The sequence below is a fragment of the Chiloscyllium punctatum genome, chromosome 41, assembly GCF_047496795.1.
Source record: "Chiloscyllium punctatum isolate Juve2018m chromosome 41, sChiPun1.3, whole genome shotgun sequence".
Lineage (NCBI taxonomy): Eukaryota > Metazoa > Chordata > Chondrichthyes > Orectolobiformes > Hemiscylliidae > Chiloscyllium > Chiloscyllium punctatum.
Genome location: NC_092779.1, coordinates 24,868,325 through 24,890,382, shown reverse-complemented (window position 1 = coordinate 24,890,382; position 22,058 = coordinate 24,868,325). Strand labels below are relative to the sequence as shown.

Below are 22,058 nucleotides of genomic sequence, written 5' to 3'. Positions count from 1 at the left end.
CTTTAATAGCAGCATCACCTGTGGACAAAAGTAATGGGTTACATGGTGAGAAGTATAGAATGTAAAAGTGGATTTCATAGAACTATAGAGTCGTACAATCACACAGTACAGGAAAGGCCCTTCAAACCAGTGAATGCTTGGAGATATAAGTGAATAATTATATAAATATGATCATACAAATTGAATTATTGTGTGTTAGGCTGACGTTCCCATGATAAGTAGTAAGTTGAGATGACAAAAATATATTTACTCAGATGCATACTGTTATGATAAAATGTATATTTGAAGAAACAGTGGAAATAATATCCTTTTTACCAGAGAAGTGATTTGACCATTATTTAATGTTCTGAAGAATGGGATAAAATTGGTAGAAATAGTGTTGGTGATTGTTCTAAAAAAAATAGGTACCAAATGGAAGGTATATCATTCAGAAAGCAGAAAAACTTTTTTATGATGCAAAGGGTAGCAGCATTAGAAAAATCAATTTTAATGCAAGGTTGTTGTATTTGTATTGATGGTGCTCTTAAGTTATAAATCATTTATTTTTAGCAATTCTCATCATTTCGTCTAATGTTGCCATCGCTCCTGAAACTACTGAACAGGTTCTCAAATGCAACCTCCTATCAGCTTTCCGTCTGTGTTAAATATAACATGCTATTTTCCCTTTTTCACCTTTCCCATTTCTCTTTCTCTTTCAGAATTTCTGTCAACAGTTTGTGGTTGTTTTTGAATGGGTTTCAAATTAATTTAGGCAGTGATTAATAGAATACAAAGGACATCTTGTAAATTTTTGTGCAGGTCTATAATTTGCAAATTTTTTTGCATTTTCTCATTCTCTTGCCAAACAATAACACAAGTGATTCACACATCACAGATAGTCCTCAATGTGCTGTTGGGTCAGAACATTGAGTTGCATCCTGCTCATGACAATATAAGCAAAGGCCAGTTCCCTAGCTAATGATAATCCCATTTTAGGAACAAAAACAGAAATTTCTGGAAAAACTCAACCCCATGGCAGCATCTGTGGGGAGAAAGCAAAGTTAATGTTTTGACTTCAGTGATCATTTTTAGGAGCTGCGTTCAGGCAGTCTTAGTTTGATTTCTGTTAAAGTCAGAACAATATTTATATATTTATTTAGACGTGACTCCATTACAGAAGTATGGGGAATGGCTTCAAGGAATAGAAGTATTGCAATGGTGTGAATGGATGTCACAGTGATTGGAATAATGGTCAAATTATTAGAATGCATTTGAAGGAGTCGTACGCTGCAGCTGGTGCATTCAATATCTGGTAGTGGAATATGCAATGCTGACACTGACTATCTGAAATTGACTTGAAAACCCATCTTTTGCCTAGTCCTGATATTCATAAACTAACTTAAATTCTCATACACCAGGTTTAAGTATTGGAAAATTGAAAGGCAACCAGCACAACTTGATGAGGTTCAATAGAACAAATAAGTAATTTGGCTCATTTATATTTCATCTTGAGTGTATAGACTATGAAGATATTGAAACTTAGGCTGTTTACATATGACTTTGATATCCATCCACATTCTTTGGATTGTGGGAATTGCATCTTTTTCTTTTCTCACATCACTAACTCTGCTATCTTGAATTTTGTGCTCTATTGTTGAACATTGTAGATTAAGTTGCCTGTTCATTAACCCTTGTTTCCATTCACTGAAATTCTTATTAACTGACTTGTTTTCTCTATTGATCTTTTGTTATCATTTAGTTCTCACTAATGAACAGATTCCCTTCTGTTTGTTGTCTTTCTTACTATTTACCCCTGATGTGAACTGAACATTGCTGATAAGGAGAAAAGCCAAAGAACAATAGTGCAGTCAAAGGTCTCAGAACTAAATAAAATGATTGTCAAATATGTTTCAATACCTTATTCAACACACATCATGAAGCTCCTTTTATTTCCATTTTATAAATGGTTTGTTAAATATCATTTAGTACTACAGTTATGGGCAGCACAATGGCTCAGTGGTTAGCACTGCTGCCTCACAGCACCAGGGACCTGGATGCAATTCCAGCCTTGGGTGACTGTCTATGTGGAGTTTGCACATTGTTCCATAGTCTGCATGGGCTTCGTCCGGATGCTCCGGCTTCCCCCAACAATCCAAAGCTGTGCAGGTTAGGTAACTGGCCATGCTAAATTGCCCATAGTGTTCAGGGATGTGTAGGTTAGGTGCATTAGTCAGGGGACATGTAGAGTAGTAGAGTAGGGGAATGGGTCTTGATGGAATACTCTTCAGAGGTCGTTGTGGACTTGTTGGGCCGAAGGGCCTGTTTCCACACTGTAGGAATTCTATGATCTTTTTATACCTGCAGGTGGTACACATTGCTGTTCCATTAAACCGATCTCAGACAGCATTGACAGCAAAGTGAATTAAAAGCTTAGAGCAAAGTTTTCATTTTGTTGCTATCTGTCGGTCAGCTCAATTGGATCCACAACTAGTTTGCAATTCGGAGTGATGCAGATAGCATGGGTTCCATTCTTACACTGTCTGAGGTCTCTGTGTAGACCTTGTCTCACGCCTTGCCTGAGGTGTGGTGACCCTCAAGTTAAATTGATCACCAATTTTCTCTCTCTCTCTCTCTCTCTCTCTCTGTAATGAGAGACAGCCTGAGGTCCTCTGCCACTCTGGTTTTCACTTCACCAGAAGATTACTTTAGGTGCCTTTCCTCCATTAATTTAATATTTTCTTAGAAAGTAATAATTTTAGAAGGTGTGTGCTGGATTTCAAGTTCACGCTACTGTCTTTTCACATTTAATGCAATTCTATCTTGAGAATATTGTACATTTTTTTTAGAGACATGAAGAATTCCTGAGTCTCGAGTAAAACGCTTTTCTCTCAGATGATTACCTGATGGCATATACATTTGAAAGCTTATTGAGTTAATTTATTATTTACCAGTTCTTGTTCATAAATGGAATATCATCAGGCATTAATAACTGTTAGTTTCAGATTCAAATAAATAATACAGAATTGTACTTTCAGATATTTTGTTTTTATTAAACTTTCTTATAAAGCTAGACCATAAAAGAGTCTTTCAAAGCAACCATTTTCTATGTTGCTGAGGTAGTTCCTCATTAAGTGTATTGTCATTCATGTCCAGGTGTCAAACTTGTTAAATACAGTAATGTGATTTTCTCAAGTTTTGCACAGGTATATATTGTGTCTTGTGCTTATAGATTGATGCACTTTTTTTATTACATAGGTAACTCTAAATCAATCCCAAGTCCCCCTCCACTGCCTAGCCCTACCACGTTGGATGAGAAACCAATTTCCAGGAAAGATGACCACGTAAGCCAAGAAGATCTTAGCTCTGAGAAACCCTCGAGGATCTTCCCATCTTACCTCCAGAAAACCTGGATGCAGAGCTACACCTCACTAGAAAATGTCGAATCCCAAGTGTCCACTGTTTCAGAGCATGTAGCAGCACAAGAGGAGAGCTCCACTGAAATAGTTTTGAAAGCAACAGTTGACAAAACTGAAGAAGCAAAGCTTAATGAAGACGACCATTCTACTCAGCTTGACAGAGAAGCACTCGATGTGAAAGTACAATGTGCTGAAACACTGAATGAAGAGCTGGAGGACAACTGTCCAAAAGACGCTGCACTACAAGAGCAGAAGCCACTGATAATTAAGGACAGTAAGATGCACTCCGCAGCAGCCAAGCGGGTGCAGAATCGGCGATCGTTTCACCGGCCCAAGCCTTTGCGTTATCCAGTTCTCCAGAAACTCGGATCTCTCCCAGTCTCTTGTCACATTCCTCCTCATTCTTTGGAACAAGAAGAAACACAGTTTTAAGCATTACAGTCTCTTGCTTCACCAGCAATTGCATAAAGCCTTTAATTAGTGAGCTGAGCGTCTTCTGGCCATGTCGCACGCCTCCAGAATTTGCATTTCATAAACAGGCACCAAACCAAACTTTACAATTAATGCCAATCCTGGACAGTAGAGGGGAAAATTAATACATCTCCACTAAAATACATGGTATAGAATGAATACCCACAGTATTCTGTGAAACACACATGGAAAAGGGAGAAGGAAATTTTACCACAACCATGTCAAGACTGAAAGGTTGCCATGTTAGGTTATATTGGGAAATTATCATTTTATTAGTTTTCTTTCTCATACAATTTATTTTTAAATGTTTTATGCTGCAGGCTTCTTGCAACTCTTTAGATTTCGGGGTAACGTAAAAGAAAGACAAATACATATGCAAAAGTCATCTGTCGTCAGGTGCTGTAAAACACATGAGGTGCAAAGGTAGACCCACCAGTGGGCCTCCTGCAAACTGAAGGTCAAAGATTAAAGAATAGTGATGACAGTGCAGGCAACATTAGTTTTGGGCAAATATTTGAAAATCTGACATCCTCCATTGAGAAATAGGGTGGCACAGTGGTTCATTGATTAACACTGCTGCCTCAGTGCTGGGGCCCAGGTTTGATTCCACCCTCAGGTGACTGTCCATATGGAGTTTGTACATTGACCCGTGTCTATGTGCGTTTCCTCCAGATGCTCCGGTTTCCTCCCACAGTGCAAAGGTATTCATGTTAGGTGGGTTAGTCATGGGAAATGCAGGGTTATGGGGATGGGGTGCATCTGGGTGAGATGCTGTTTGGAGTGTCGGTGTTAATTCGATGGGCCAAATGGCCTGCTTCCACACTGTAGGGATGCCAAGAAGCAAATGTTCACATTGCTGGTGTCAAAGTGCATGAGAAAAAGATAAGAAATGATGGAAAATACAGGAATGTGTTGTAAGCCTTGAGCAAACATGTGAAATTTTATTCCATGATATTAAGACTTACACCTTAAATTGCAAGAGAAGTTGAAATGTTGCAAGTTTGGTTAAGAGACTTACTGTAATTAGGATTTGACATGGTTTGTCTAGGTAAAACTATCTCTTAAACTGGTTATTTTTTAATGCAGGAGGGAATATTTTGGCAGATCTGCAAGTTTTGTTTGTTGATCATGTAGTGTCATCAATTGTCTCTTTATATATACACATAAACATCCAATCAACTGCATATATTTAACTTCAATTGATGCAGCTGATGACAAGGGGGTGACGGAGAAATAGTAGGATTGACCCTATACTAGTTATCCAGAACACAGACCCCAACTCTGAGACATGGGAGATGGTGAAATTGCGATTCAATATAATCTGGGATAAAAAGTTGACCTAATGGTAGCCATGTAGTTACTGCTAGTTGTTTTCTTTTAAATCATCTGGTTCAGTAATGCCTCTTCAGGAAGGAAATCTGCCATCCTTATTTGTGTAACTCCAGACCCACAACAATGTGGATGACTTTTAACTGCCCTCCAAGCAATTAATTGCCCTTGCCAGCAGTGTCTATAATTTAAAAAAGAACTAATGTTGTAAAGTTTCAACATTAGCGAGTTCCTGATACTGAAATTTGTAACAGTGAGTAGCAATTCTCACCTACCAATCGGCAAACAAAGCATCTAACCAACAAAGGTCAGTTGCAATTGTTTCTTTGAATGATTGTGCTAGAACTTTCCTTAAGTGTACACACATTCTTGATTCACAGAGGTACAACTTTCTCTCTCCCACGTGTTGACTTATGGTGAAACAACAGTATTTTACTGAAGTGAGGCCCCAGTCAGTACACCAAAGTACTTGATATCACTTGGAACTTGAGCAGTGAAAGCTACCAAAGCTTTTTGCCAGTAATGCAATGTATCATATTAGCAGGATACATACCAGCTTTGATTTGAGTGCCAATAGCAGAGACAAAGATCGGTGAATGTTCTGAAGATTCAAATTTCCATGTCCTTTTTAACCAATCCCCTCCACTCCTCCAGTCACCAAATGTGTTCACCAATGTAAGCTGCATGGTTGCAGGTTTACATTTTACCAAAAGATGACTGATTTTTGTCTATCTGTTTCTTTTAAACATAGACTTTGACTTAAATATCAGGCCCATGGCACAAAAATGTAAGCACCACAGTACAGCAGATTAGCAACCTAGGATATTCTGTTTTCGTGGCTTGTTACATTGAGATTCCAGTTGTGAAATTGCCCACCTTATTATCCTGTGTCTTGTGAGAAGTACATCTTCAAATGATAGGGTTGATTGTTGGCTTCAAAAAGAGCTACTCAATAAGCCAACAGCTGAAGCATCTAGAGGTTCCTTGAGGTAACAGTTACCTCCTCTATTCCCACCTCCCCTCTCCTCACCTTCCTGCTCATCCATTATGCAAGAAATTCCAACTGTGTAAATTATTCATATTGAGTTCGGCTGCATATCATTGTTTTCAAGACTTTGTTTTAGTAAATGCTCTATATAGTGGAAATCATTTCACTTCCACCTGTGTTGAAGCACATTATGTTGGGCTGGATTTTTTTTAACCTTTGAATGATGGACACCATATGTGAAGGAGCTTGTTAATGTGACATTCCCTAAATTAGGAGAAAGTGAGGACTGCAGATGCTGGAGATCAGAGCTTAAAAATGTGTTGCTGGAAAAGCGCAGCAAGTCAGGCAGCATCAAAGGAGCAGGAGAATCGACGTTTTGGGCATAAGCCCTTCTTCAGGAAGGAAATCTGCTTCTTCTTCCCTATATTATCCTGACTCGTTTGAATGCTGGTTGTTCTTTTACAGGTTATTCTCTTTTCTCATGTGCTTAAATTTCGTCCTTCTCTCCCTTTGTTGAAAAATGACATAGCAAAATGTTTGTGGTTATTGCTGTAAATAACAAGATTTGACAGGATGAGTTTTAGATGCTATTTATTCAGGTGCAATGATTACTATTGTCTTTAATAAGTGTTCTACAGGGTTACTTTGTCTTGGCTCTTACCACTATCTTTGTGATATCCAAACAAGTGTTGTATATGATCTAAATCTAACATTATTATACTACAATTTGCTAACGTGAACTGTATGTTGATGTATCTCTCAGTTTTGCTTCCACTTGTTTTATACTTGTTGATTAATACTGTATTGTGTCCAAAGTTTTACTTGCTCATGTTGGAGAGTAAAAATATATTTTAAAATAAGATTTTGAAAGGAACTAGTGGATCTTTTAATCTATTAAAACTGCAAGTGTTTTCTCAGGAATGTAAAATAACCTTCTGTGTGCCAAGCTACTTGCTACTGGAATTTTTTATCCAGTTTGTTTTATAGATAGCTCACTGATGTAGAGGTCCTTTATGTCTTTGTACATGTTATTAAAATAGGGGCAAACCAAATGTTTTGAAATTCAAAGCACCTTTTTTGTTTCACTCTTTCCTTTAGAAAAACTGAGATTATTACCCAGGTTTATGTAATCTATTGATCATGCAGGGATACACTGACTCCTTCAGGTTTGGTTATTACTCATCTAATATGAGGTTACCACTGCTGGCTTTTTACATCTTTAGATATAAATCTTTCTTTTCATCCTCTTTCCCCTCCCCCCCCATCCCTTTCTTCTTCCGCCTAACCCCTCTCTTGTCCTCTCTCTCTGCCACTCTCACCCTACCTCACACACACTAACATTCATTCTCATTCTCACTCACTCAGCTTCTCGTTCCCACACTCACTCTTACTGTCACACACTCTCACTCGCTCTCACTCACTCTCACTCATTCTCACTCATTCACTCACTCACTCTCACACACTCGCTCACTCACTCACTCACTCACTGACTCACACACTCTCACTCTCTCTCACACACTCACTCTCACACACTCACTCTCACACACAGCTGGATATCCATGACTTGATGATAGCATTCCAGACACTCCAGCCCATAATCCAAATTGACATTCCTAGTGCTGTAACAGAGAAAGAGATGCAATGTCGAAGGTACCATATTTAGAACAACTCATAAAACTGAGATCTGATCTATCTGTGCAGGCATATCTGGAAGATCTCAAGTATTGCTCATCAAAGAAAAGGAGAATCCACCAACATTTTCTCTTGCCCCACTTTTGTCTTCATGACCAACACTCATCGATCCACTAAGACTATGGAAACAGATGAACTGGTCCTTTATATAATTGGTGGTTCTGTCATATTACTGGATGTTAAACTAATACAATACTGGGTTGCCTAATGTAATAATACCATGATTAATATAACTCATTAATTGAGTTTCAAAAATAATTCAATGGCGACAAGGTGTTTTGAGTTGTCCTGAGGATTTGAAACATGTTGCATAAATGTGAAACAAAAACAGAAATTGCTGGAAAAGCTCAGCAGTTTTGGCAGCATCTGTGGAGAGAAGTCAGAGTTAACATTTTGGGTCTGAGGAAGGGTCACTTGGCCTGAAATGTTAACTCTGATTTCTCTTCACCGGTGCAGGCTGCACATTATTCCAAGATGTTAGCAGTATTATGACCAGCTAAGAAGGGGTGAACCAGGTCCCTCTTTTCAGCCTTCTTAATTGACCTCAACAAAGTTTTGAGCGAATCTCCATATTTTCTTGAATTGAAGGTAGAAACTTTTATAAATTGCTGACCCCAGGAAAAGTAATAAAGGTGCAAAGTCAAGCACTTGTACAGTATTTGGACCCTCAAACAAACTCACATACAGACAGTGTGCAGTACAAAAGAAGACAAAAGAAATATGGTTTTGTAAGTCCTTGATGCATGGATTTTTAACCTGAGACCATAGTTGATTAGTTAATTTCTTGGACCATTGTTTTCTGGTCTCTGATGCTATTTTCCTTTCAATGCCGCTAAACCAGCTTCTTGAGTAAATGAGAGAAAGAAATCTCAGTCTGTGTTCAGTTCTATAACCTTAGTTCCTTATCCTCAAAAGCAGCTCCTTAAAATTGCAGCTCGTTTGTAGATTCCTGGATGTTTTTCAAGCTTGATCAATGACAATTCTCAATAGTAAATCAAATCAGAGATGAGGAAATTTCCATGCCTCCCATGGGTTTCATTGCCTTTTAGGGAAAGTGTTAATTTCATCTCAGCTTGTCGTGGACCTACTGCACGTCAATGTCATGAAACCTGGCCAATCCGTGTGCGTCACATGAACCTTGCAGCTATTTTAAGTTAATGTGTTGTTTATTTTTAAAATTGCTTCAGTCCGTGGAAGTCCCAGGTATTAAATCAGCTGATAAAATTCAAAGATCAGTAGTCCGTATTTTATGTCATTGTGATTGCGCTCCAAGTGATAATCATATTGTGTACGTAACTGAAAACTTTTTCCAAGGAGGACACGTTATGTGATTTTGTTCATTGTAACTATTGGGTGAATTCTGTTTCTTGGAAGGTGCAGGAAATGCACAGTCTTCCAACTTACACCCTCCACTCTTTGTACATGTGAAATAAAATACGTTGCAGCCAAGTCGGTAGCTTGGACTCAAATCCTGATCTTGGACTCCAATCCTCCCACTGAGAAGGCCACCATTGCATTTGCCTTCTTTACTGCTTGCTGCACCTGCACACTTACCTTCAGAAAATTGGTGTACAAGAGCACCCAGGTCATGTTACACGTTCCCCCTTCCCCAATCTATTCAGATAATAAACTGACCGCCTGTTTTTGCTACCAAACTGGATCACCTCACATTTATCTATATTGTATTTCATCTGCAATTTATTTGCCTACTCATTCATCTTGTCAAAATCACACTGAAGCATCTCTGAGCTTCCTCACAGCTCACTCTTCTTTGTGTCTTCTGCAAATTTTGAGATATTGTATTTATTTTCTTCAAATAAATAATAAATATACATTGTGAATAGCAGGAGTCCAAGCACTGATCCCTCTAGTACCCCAGTAGTCACTGCCTGCTACTCGATACAAGACCTCTTTATTCCTATTCTTTGCTTCCTGTTTGCCAACTAGTACTCCATCATATTGCACCATTCTCCAATCGTATAAGCTTCAAATTTGCATGCCAATCTCATTTGTGGGAACTTATTGAAAGCCTTCCGAAAGTCCTAGTAAACCATGTCCACAGACTCCCCTTTACAAACTCTACTAGTTACATCCTCAAAACTTTTCATTACATTTGTCAAGCGGTATTTCCCTAATTACTATTCAAGAATATCCAAGAATAGCTAACGGTAGAATACCTGAGAATGGAATATATCCATCGACATTTAAAATGGATTTGTATTTTAAAGCCCTGAATGAGTGAGATATTTTCTCTGGCGGACCTCCTCCTATGTTGTAAATGTGGCTATCAACCTTTTACAGAGGTTCCTCCCACTCTCATGTGATGCTATATCATTCCTTAAATATTCAGTGAAGATTCCTGTGAGAAGTTGAATTTTCATTCAGAAAACATTTTACACTCTTTTCAACTCTGCCTTATTCTTTCAGTCTGAAACTTTTAATGATAAATTTTTCTAAGAATAAAAGAATAAGAGAGTGAATATCTAATAAGAAAACGAGCCATTTTTACTAATAAACCTGTAAAGAAGGATTTTATTATCAGTGAAGATATTTCATTTCATTTTTATATCCAGATATTGCTTTCATCTGTCCCTTTTTAGATGAAGGATTCTTTTGTCAGTAAAGATGTTTAATTTCTCTGTCTCTGAGTGTTGTGTTATTTCTAATGGTATTCATGTAATCAAGATCTTTGCCATTCTTACCAGTGAGATGGTTCCAGTATTTCTTCTGCAATGCACATCTTACTTTCACGCCCAGCTGTGATGGTATCACATAGTTTTCTAGGCTTCTTTTTTTTTGGTAGTTGTAGAGTCATAGAGATGTACAGCATGGAAACAGGCTCTTTGGTCCAACTCATCCATGCTGACCAGATATCCCAACCCAATCTAGTCCCACCTGCCAGCACCCGGCCCACATTCCTCCAAACCTTTCCTATTCATATACCCACCCAAATGCCTCTTAAATGTTGCAATTGTACCAGCCTCCACCACTTCCTCTGGCAGCTCATTCCATACACATACCACCCTCTGCGTGGAAACGTTGCCCCTTAGGTCTCTTTTATATCTTTCCACTCTCACCCTAAACCTATGCCATCTAATTCTGGACTCCCTGACCCCAGGGAAAAGACTTTGCCTATTTATCCTATCCATGCCCCTCAAAATTTTGTAAACCTCTATAAGGTCACCCCTCAGCCTCCGATGTTCCAGGGAAAACAGCCCCAGCCTGTTCAACATCTCCCTATAGCTCAAATCCTCCAACCCTGGCAATATCCTTGTAAATCTTTTCTGAACCCTTTCAAGTTTCACAACATTTTTCTGATGGAAAGGAGACCAGAATTGCATGCAATATTCCAACAGTGGCCTAACCAATGTCCCGTACAGCAGCAACATGACCTCCCAACTCCTGTACTCAATACACTGACCAATAAAAAAAAAGCATACCAAACACCTTCTTTACTATCTTATCTATCTTATCCACTTTCAAGGAGCTATGAATCTGCACTCCAAGGTCTCTTTGTTCAGCAACACTCCCTAGGACCTTACCATTAAGTGTATAAGTCCTGCTAAGATTTGCTTTCCCAAAATGCAGCACTTGAATTAAACTCCATCTGCCACTTCTCAGCCCATTGGCCCATCCGGTCAAGATCCTGTTGTAATCTGAGGTCACCCTCTTCGCTGTCCACTACACCTCCGATTTTGGTATCGTCTGCAAGCTTACTAACTATACCTCTTCTGCTCGCATCCAAATCATTTATGTAAATGACAAAAAGTAGAGGACCCAGCACCGATCCTTGTGGCACTCTACTGGTCACAGGCCTCCAGTCTGAAAACCAACCCTCCACCACCACCCTCTGTCTTCTACCTTTGAGCCAGTTCTGTATCCAAATGCCGAATTCTCCCTGTATTCCGTTAGATCTAACCTTGATAATCAGTCTCCCATGGGGAACCTTGTCGAGCACGTTACTGAAGTCCATACAGATCACATCTACTGCTCTGCCCTCATCAATCCTCTTTGTTACTTCTTCAAAAAACTCAATCAAGTTTGTGAGACATGATTTCCCACTTGCAAAGTCACGTTAACTATCCCTAATCAAGCCTTGCCTTTCCAAATACATGTACATCCTGTTCCTCAGGATTCTCTCCAACAACATGTCCACCACCAAGGTCAGGCTCATTGGTCAATAGTTCCCTAGCTTGTCCTTACCACCCTTCTTAAACAGTGGCACCACATTAGCTAACCTCTAGTCTTCCAGCATCTCACCTGTAACTATCAATGATACAAATATCTCAGCAAGTGCCCAGCAATCACTTCTCTAGCTTCCCACAGTGTTCTAGGGTACACCTGATCAGGTCCTGGGGAGTTATCCACTTTTATGCATTTCAAGACATCCAGCACTTCCTCCCCTGTAATCTAGACAGTTTGCAAGATGTCACCATCTATTTCCCTACAGTCTATATCTTCCATATCCTTTTCCAACGTAAATACTGATGCAAAATACTCATTTAGTATCTCCGCCATTTTCTGTGGCTCCACACAAAGGCCGCCTTGTTGATCTTCAAGGGGCCCTATTCTCTCCCTTGATACCCTTTTGTCCTTAATGTATTTGTAAAAGCTCTTTGGATTCTCCTTAATTCAATTTGCCAAAGCTATCTCATGTCCCCTTTTTGCCCTCCTGATTTCCCTCTTAAGTATACTCCTACTTCCTTTCTACTCTTCTAAGGATTCACTCCATCTATCCTGTCTGTACCTGGCTTATGCTTCCTTCTTTTTCTTAACGAAACCTTCAATTTCTTTAGTCATCCAGCATTCCCTACATCTACCAGCCTTTCCTTTCACCCTAACAGGAATATACTTTTTCTGGATTCTTGTTATCTCATTTCTGCAGGCTTCCCATTTTCCAGCTGTCCCTTTACCTGCGAACATCTGCCTCCAATCAGCTTTTGAAAGTTCTTGCCTAATACCGTCAAAATTGGCCTTTCTCCAATTTAGAACTTCAACTTTTAGATCTGGTCTATCCTTTTCCATCATTATTTCAAATCTAATAGAATTATGGTCGCTGGCCCCAAAGTGCTCCCCCACTGACACCTCAGTCACCTGCTCTGCCTTATTTCCCAAGAGTAAGTTAAGTTTTGCTCCTTCTCTAGTAGGTACATCCACATACTGAATCAGAAAATGTTCTTGTACACACTTAACAAATTCCTCTCCATCTAAACCCTTAACACTATGGCAGTCCCAGTCTATGTTTGGAAAGTTAAAATCCCCTACCATAACCACCCTATTATTCTTACAGATAGCTGAGATCCCCTGACAGGTTTGTTTCTCAATTTCCCTCTGACTATTCGGTCTATAGTACAATCCCAATAAGGTGATCATCCCTTTCTTATTTCTCAGTTCCACCCAAATAACTTCCCTGGGTGTAGTTCCAGGAATATCCACCCTCAGCACAGCTGTAATGCTATCTCTTATCAAGATTGCCACCCCCACCCCCCCACCCCCCCCCCCTCATTTCTTGCCTCCCTTTCTATCCTTCCTGTAGCATTTGTATATTGGAACATTAAGCTGCCATCCTGCCTATCCCTGAGCCATATTTCTGTAATTGCTGTGATATCCCAGTCCCATGTTCCTAACCATGCCCTGAGTTCATCTGCCTTCCCTGTTAGGCCCCTTGCATTGAAATAAATGCAGTTTAATTTCTTAGTCCTACCTTGTCCCTGCCTGCCCTGACTGTTTGACTCATTTCTGTCCTCAACTGTACCAGTCTCAGATTGACCCCCCCCCCCAACCTTACTAGTTTAAATCCTCCCAAGCAGCTCTAGCAAATCACCCTGCCCCTACATTAGTCCCCTTCCAATTTAAGTGCAATCCGTCCTTCTTATACAGGTCATTTCTACCCCAAAAGAGATTCCAATGATCCAAAAATGTGAATCCTTCTCCTACACACCAGTTCCTCAGCCATGCATTCATCTGCTCTATTCTCCCATTCCTGCCCTCACTAGCTTGTAGCACTGAGAATAATCCAGATATTACTACTCTCAAGGACCTCCTTTTTAAATTTCTGCCTAGCTCTCTGTAATCTCCCTTCAGAATCTTAACCTTTTCCCTTCCTATATCATTGGTTCCAATGTGGACAATGACCTCTTGCTGGCCCTTCTCCCCCTTGAGAACATTCTGCACACTCTCTGAGACATCCTTGATCCTGTCACAAGGGAAACAACACACCATTCTGCTTTGTCGTTGCTGGCCACAGAAACGCCTGTCTGTATTCGAACTTGAGAATCCCCTAACACAATTGATCTCTTGGAACCCTCGTTGCATTTGAGCCAGTCTCAATACCAGAAACCTGGCTGTCCATGCTACGTTCCCCTGAGAATCCATCGCCCCCAACATTTTAACAAAACCGCATACATGTTTGAAATGGATATATCCACAAAAGACGCCTGCACTAGCTGCCGACCTCTCTTATCTTTCCTGGAGTTAACCCATCTATGCGACTCTATCTGAGACTTTCCCCCCTTCCTATAACTGCCATCCATCACATACTGTTGCTGATGCAATTTCCTCATCGCTTCTATCTGTCTCTCCATCCGATCTATTTGATCTGATAAGATTCGCATCCAACAGCATTTATGGCAGATATAATCCGCAGTAACCCTTAAACTCTCTTTAAACTCCCATATCTGACAAGAAGTACATATCACTCTATTAAAGGTCATTTTTGCTCCTTCACAATCTACAGACCCAGAAAATAACACTGTTTTGTTTCTCTACAAACCAGCCTCAGGTTAAGTTAATAGTTATGGCTTATATTTAAAGTTTAATCAAGAGACATATCTCCAAAAACAAATAATAAAGAAAGAACCTACTCTACTCACTACTGCAGATTCTCTGTAGGCCACACTTAAAACAACGATTAACTTATCTGATTCTGTGCTGTGAACTTCGCCCAACAGTTCCTCCAAGATTTGTGTGAATTTCACTGTTGATAATTTTCCCAGATGCACTCCGATGTCCAACGTTACATGAATTCAAACAGCAAAGGCAGTAACTGTGCAGGTTCTCTCTCTCTCTCTCTCTCTCTCCTGCACTGACCTCACCATGTGCTTCCTTTGTCTGTTCTTCACCCTTTTAAAACTGTTGTTGTTTTGACATTTTTTTTTCCAAAGTTTCAAAACAATGCAACAGCATATGAAACAGTAATTGCTGCTCCTGCAATTCGAGGGAACCACCTCCAACACCTAAAATACCTCAAAAAAAAGGAGCAGCTGTTACAGCCAGAAGTTTTTCTTATCCTCCATCTTGGATTACCCAAAATCCTTGAATGGTTGTTTATACTTGCCTGTTGTCTGTGCTGAGCACTCATTTATTCAATGGGATATGTGTGTCATCTCCCTGTCCCATTTTAGGTGTAACTTTTTCCTGCTTGTTGTATTGAAGTCTTACAGGTTATCTCCTTCATGAATCTTTAATCGAAGGTCTCCTCTTCTTTGTAACTGCTTACTGTTCTTTTTTATTCATTTGTGGATTTGGGCGTCACTGGCTGGCCAGCATTGATAGCCTCGAAACGTCGATTTCAAAGCTACTTGGATGCTGCCTGAACTGCTGTGCTCTTCCAGCACCACTAATCCAAAGCATTGATAGCCCATCCATATTTGCCCTTGAGAAGGTGATGGTGAGCTGCCTTCTTGAATCGCTGCAGTCGACTTGCTGTGGGTTGACCTACAATGCCAGTAGGGAGGAAATTCCAGGATTTTGATCCAATGACTGTGAAGGAACAGCAGTATATTTCCAAGTCAGGATGGTGAGAGGCTTGGAGGGGTTCTTGCAGATGGTGGTGTTTTCAAGTACCTGCTGCCCTTGTTCTTCTAGATGGAAGTTTTGATGGGTTTGGAAGGTGCTATCTAAGGATCTTTGGTGAATTTCTGCAGTGCATCTTGCAGATAGTACACACTGCTGCTGCTGGAGGGATTGAATGTTTGTAGATGTGGTGCCACTAAAGCGGGTTGCTTTGTCCAGAATGGTGTCAAGCTTCTTGAGTCTTGTTGGAGCTGCACCCATTCAGGCAAGTGGAGAGTATTCCATCATACTCCTGACTTGTGCCTTCTGGATGGTGGATAGACTTTGGGATGTCAGGAGTTGAGTTATTCGCCGTAGTATCCCTAGTCTCTGACCTGTTCTTGTAGCCACTGTGTTTATGTGGTGAGTCCAGTTAAGTTTCTGATCAATGGTAACCCCAAGGATGTTGACAGTGAGGGATTCAGTGCATGATAATACCATTGAATGTCAAAGAGCAGTGGTTAGTGTCTCTTATTGCTGATGGTCATTGTCTGGCATTTCCGTGGTGTGAATGTTACTTGCCACTTGTTGGCACAAGTCTGCATTTTGTCCAGATCTTGTTGCATTTGAGCATGAACTGCTTCAGTATCTGAGGCATCAGGAATGGTGCTGAACACAGTGCAATCATCAGCGAACATCCCAACTTCTCACTTTTTGACAGAGGGAAGGTCATTGATGAAGCAACTGAAGATTGTTGGGCCTAGGACACTACCCTGAGGGACTCCTGCAGAGATGTCCTGGAGCTAAGTTTACCAGAAGATTTATAGTTATGAGGATCACATCCCTGAGGTGGATGGCTTTCTTGACATGAATCCTGACAATTCCCACATTTGTCAGCCCTGATTCCATCCATGGTTCTGTTATAGTCATGACCAGTGTAAAAGCCATCCCCTTGGATCCCAATGTCCTCTGCCATCTCTGCAAGGTAGAACCCACATCTCCGGGGAGACATGACACCTAGGCTCTTAACGCATTGGGATGCACGCTGTCCAGAGTGTCCACTTGGGGAGTGAAAGGCATGAGTGTGTGGATCTTCTACAGTGGGGAGAAAACACTCTGTGGCTGTGCTGGAAAAGTCTGTTTGCTATGTGCTTCACTTTGAATCTGCCGTGAAGCAAATCGAGCCAGAGACAAACTCATCAGGCAGTGATTTTTAAAAGTTGTTGAATATTATCTCACCTCTGCTGGTTATCAGGACAGGTATTTAAAGCATGCTCACAAGCTAATCTAAGGGCAAAATTACAATATTGATTAGCAAGGCAACCATGCACAGTGTCCCATTTGTCATGCATCAGAACTTTGCTTTATCTGTAAGCTTCAATAAAGCAGCTAATTGTGAAGTTATGCACTATATCACCAAAGAATTCTGTGGGTTGGGAGTATCATTCCAATTATCTGATTCAATAGCATGTACTATCTGCATAGATTGTAGGTTGAAGATCGAAGGAATACAGTTTTAAGCTATTCTAAACCATCAGAATCACATGAATAGATGCTCACCTTAGTAGAGTGGTAACACATGAAGTCTCTGTTGCCAGGTTGGGGGGTGGGGTGGGAGGGGGTGGTGGTGGAGTGGCAGGAGGAGGGAGGGAAGGCAACATGTGAATATTGAGGTTGCTAAGATCATAGCTTGCTTCAACAGCTCACCTGCATATTCTTTAAACTCTGCCATCCCTAGAGTTAAGAAAATCTGGGTGATGAGCTTGAAATTTGTGTTTTGCGGACTCCACTTTGGGACTATAGTCATCTGGTTCAGAGGAAATGAAAGCCTAGGTGGTGGGGTTACTTGACTAGGTAAGAGTTATACTGTGTGACCTTTCATTTCATTTCCAGTTTAAACTGAAGAAAGTGAGGTGTCACTAGTGCAAAGGAGCCACACTGTGTGATTTAATCTTGGCCTTACACACGTCTAAATCTACCGCTACAATATTCTCATTTGAAGCAAGGTGCTGTGTACCATGTGAATTCAAACTGCACTGATAGTGAGGGCGATAGGGGCTCAAGGCAAAGGTATTTTATTATGTTATGGTGAACTTGCTTCCTGTGCCCTCCCAGAAAAACAGGGTTGAGGTGATTATTAATTTGGGAAATTGGGATTTTTGTTAGCTAAGGGTTAATGAGGGCTACAGAAGTGAAGTGCACAAGTGGATTTAAGCCTTGAATCAGCCATGATCTAACCAAATAGTGGAGCAAACCTATGAGGTTGAATGGCCTCCTCCCATTCTTATGTGCATTTTCTCTGTCCAGTGAATTGGGGAAAGAGCAGGTGAGGGAGAAAACAGACAAAGAACAGGTAAACACTCAATCATCTGCATAACCTCTCTCTGCGTTATATCATTCTGTGAATCACCATTCCAATGAGCTGTTTTAATGAGCTGCATTAGAAAAGTAATGGACTGAATACTGTGCTGGTGATGGGAGTGGGGTGGGATGCATTGGCTGTTGGTGGGAGAGCCAGCATGCTTCCATGATAACTCTCTCTGGAAGTCTGACCATTGGTACCGAACAGAACAATGATGGGCCTTTTCTGAGGTTCAGGATCCTTGGCATGGAAGCCCCTCCTGCTCAGAGTTACTGGCAACTCAGTGGCTGGTGGCTCTTTTGTCCAACTGCATTACTGGGTAAGTGTTGACAATGCCAGTCGGACACCTACCCAATTCCCAGGACTCGGGCCTTATAGTAAACAATAGCAGGGGCAGGTTGTGAGGAGGAATGTGGAGGCATTGGAAACAAGGACATAGAGTATTACAGCTCAGAAACAGATAGGGTGTGGCTCTCCATGATCCTGTTCGTCAATCAGACACCGAGTGCCTTTTATATGAAGGACATTCCCAAGCCCGATGTCCCCCTTGCACCAGTTAGCATGCACATTGCATGGATTGGGTAAATAGACAAGGTCTTTTCCCTGGGTCCAGAACAAGGGGGTGTAGGTTTAGGGTGTGAGGAGAAAGATATAAAAGGAACCTAAGGGGCAAGCTTTTCACATGGAGGGTGGTGTGTGTATGAAATGAGCTGCCAGTGGAAATAGTAGAGGCTGGTGCAATTATAACGTTTAAAAGGCATCTGGATGACTATATGAATAGGAAGGGTTTACAGGGATATGGGCTAAATGCCGGCAAATGGGATTAGATTAGGTTAGGATATCTAGTTGGCATGGATGAGTTGGACTGAAAAGTTGTTTCTATACTGTACATCTCTATGACTCTAATGATTAATACCAGCGACCATTAATTGCTCACTTTGGGGCCTCAATAAGTAGTGGGGTAGATAGGCTGAACATGGGTTGTCCTGCCACACATAAAATTGGGGTACAGTCAGGAAGCTTCTGTTGGGGGGTGAGGGAAGAAAAATTTTCATTAGATCCCTTTCAGGCTGATTAAATACCACAGCACTTTCAAATGTGGTGGGCATGATATTCCATATATGGGTGGCAAGGTGGTTAGCACTGTTGCCTCACAGTGCCAGGGACCCAGGTTCAATTCCAGCCTTGGTCCACTATCTGTGTGGAGCTTGCACATTCTCCCCATGTCTGGGTGCTCTGGTTTCCTCCCACAATCCAAAGATGTGCAGGTTAGGTGAATTGGCTGTGCTAAATTGCCCATTATGTTCAGGGATGTGTAGGTTAGGTGCATTTGTCAGGGGTAATGGGTTTGGGTGGGATACTCTTTGGAGGATTGGTATGGACTTGTTGGGCTGAAGGGCCTGTTTCCACACTATAGGGATTCTATAAAAAAAAGTTTCAATTTACTGCCCATTACACACTATGTAAACTGCAAAATAATAAATGCTTTTAAAATACCAGTTAATGTGGGAAGTTGTTTCAAATTAATCTGACTAATTGTCATCCACACATTTGATTTAATTTTATCGATTACTGTCATGTGTACCAAGGTACAGGAAAAGTGTTGTCTTGTGCTTTGCGGGCAGATCATACCATGCAGTTGCAGCAAGGTAACAGAACAGAATGAAGGATACAGTGTGAAAGCCACGGAGAAGGGGCAGAGAGCGATCAACACTAACATTTAAAAAGTCCATTCAGAAGTCTGAAAATAGTCAGGAAGAAGCTGTTCTTGAATCTATTCGTCTGTGTTTTCAAACTTTCACCTGACAAACGAGGGCAAAAGAAAGTCTAACCAGAATGAGAGGGGTCTTTGATTATGTTGGTTGCTTTCCCAATGCCGCAGGAAGTAAAGTTGGAGTCTGTGGATGGAAGGCTGATGTGTGTGATGAACTGGGTTGTGTTCATGACTCTCTGTGGTTTCTTGTGGTCTTGGGAAGGACAGTTGCCATGTGTTAAGACACAGGATAAACCCTCCTGCTTAATTTAAAACCAGCAACACAGATAAGATGTATAACAGTGCAGTAATCTGTGAAAATTCGAGAGGCCAAGAATTATTTAAAGTAAAAATTAACAACTTTATTTCTTAAAATATAACAGAGAATAATTAAATAACAACTATGTGCAACTCCATCCCCTAACCTATCATTTACCTTCCCCTTCCACAATGTCTCTACTTCCTCAGAACGCTAAGGAAATTCAGCATTTTTAAATAGAGACACTATAGAAAGCATCCTATCTGGATGCATCACAGTGTATAAAGGCAACTGTGGAGGTAACGTCAAGGGATACAGTCATGAGACAACTCAGGCTGTGGTTGATGTGAGGGAGAACTGACAAGCTACCAGCACGTACAAAAACTGCCTGAAAAACAGCTCTCTTAAAGGTGGGCGGCACGGTGGCACAGTGGTTAGCACAGCTGCCTCACAGTGCCAGAGACCCGGGTTCGTTTCCCGCCACAGGCGACTGACTGTGTGGAGTTTGCACATTCTCCCCGTGTCTGCGTGGGTTTCCTCCGGGTGCTCCGGTTTCCTCCCACATTCCAAAGATGTGCAGGTCAGGTGAATTGGTCATGCTAAAATTGCCCGTAGTGTTAGGTAAGGGGTAGATGTAGGGGTATGGGTGGGTTGCGCTTCAGCGGGGCGGTGTGGACTTATTGGGCCGAAGGGCCTGTTTCCACACTGTAAGTAATCTAATACTAGTCCGATAAAACTCCCAACTAAGATTTACAAAACAAAACTTCTTATCTTAAAACCAGGCAGCTTTCGGTTCTTATATTTGGATCTTCCTGTGTCTTCTTTTCTTCTTCTTAGAGATCCTGCTTCACAGGCTACTGATCGATAAAGGTACCTTTAAGAGAGCTGTTTTTCAGGCAGTTTTTGTACGTGCTGGTAGCTTGTCAGTTCTCCCTCACATCAACCACAGCCTGAGTTGTCTCATGACTGTATCCCTTGACGTTACCTCCACAGTTGCCTTTATACACTGTGATGCATCCAGATAGGATGCTTTCTATGGTGCCTCTATTAAAAAATGCTGAATTTCCTTAGCGTTCTGAGGAAGTAGAGACATTGTTGAGCTTTCTTGACTGGTGTATTGACATTGGGTGGACCAGGACAGATTGTTGCTGATCATCACTCCCAGAAACGTGATGCTCTCAACCATCTCCATCTCAGCACCATCAATGCAGACAGGGGTGTGCCCTCCACTCCATTTCCTGAAGTCGATGACCACCTTCTTCAGTTGTTGTTGGAGAGATTGTTGTCTTTATGCCATGCCACTAAGCACTCTACCTCCTTTGTGTACTCTATCTTGATGGCATACGCCAGTACATAGCTTCACTTGCAATGTGTTGGTGCACTTCGCTTATAACTATCACACTAACTGAAGGCTAGAATTCCATAAGGATGCATAACCCCTGCCTGGTGCTGAGAACAATAATGATGACATTCTGAGTTTATTCACCGATAAATCTGGTGCAGAAATGTAATTGTGGTGCAATGGAATGACACCCTTGCTGCATTATTTTATTGATGTATTAACAGATAATTCTCTTTTTGCTGTGGATTATATTTATGAGAAGTGCTGAGTTTGTTTCTGAAATGATTTTTGTTTTGCACAAAGGTGTCAATAAAGTGGGAACTCAAGAATGCTATAAATAACATTTCAAAATCTATTTGTCTGGAAAGACACTGAATCTCAGCTATTTGTTTTATGTGCTCTGCCTTTGCTTCATTTGCTGGAATTCAGCAGATACTGATGGTAATGAAAGTGTCCTCTTGAGGCCTGTGGAGTGAAAGATGGCTTTGGAGCATCAAATGGCTCTCTGCCAAGATGATCTTTGAAAGAAGCAATGAGGATTGCTGGTGTAATAGGTTCCACTGTCATTTTGGTACAACGCACTGTGGTCAGGACTGTACAACACTGAAACAAGTCAGCACCCAAATCCCTCATGGTGCTGATTGGCAAATGGGCCATTGCTGGCAGTAGTAAGTAGGCATGTTCTTTCCACCTC

The 22,058-nt window shown here is 41.0% G+C and overlaps 1 protein-coding gene across 1 annotated transcript in view; it reads left to right on the top strand.

Annotated features, from left to right (window-relative positions):
• Positions 1–7,215, top strand: part of LOC140464927 (sodium/hydrogen exchanger 3-like) — a 130,490-nt gene extending 123,275 nt beyond the window's left edge. The window contains exon 17 of the mRNA XM_072560564.1: positions 3,235–7,215. Coding sequence (XP_072416665.1) covers positions 3,235–3,827 — 593 coding nt within the window. The 3' untranslated portion in view covers positions 3,828–7,215. The remainder of the gene's footprint in view (positions 1–3,234) is intronic.
• The last annotated feature ends 14,843 nt before the right edge of the window (positions 7,216–22,058 follow it).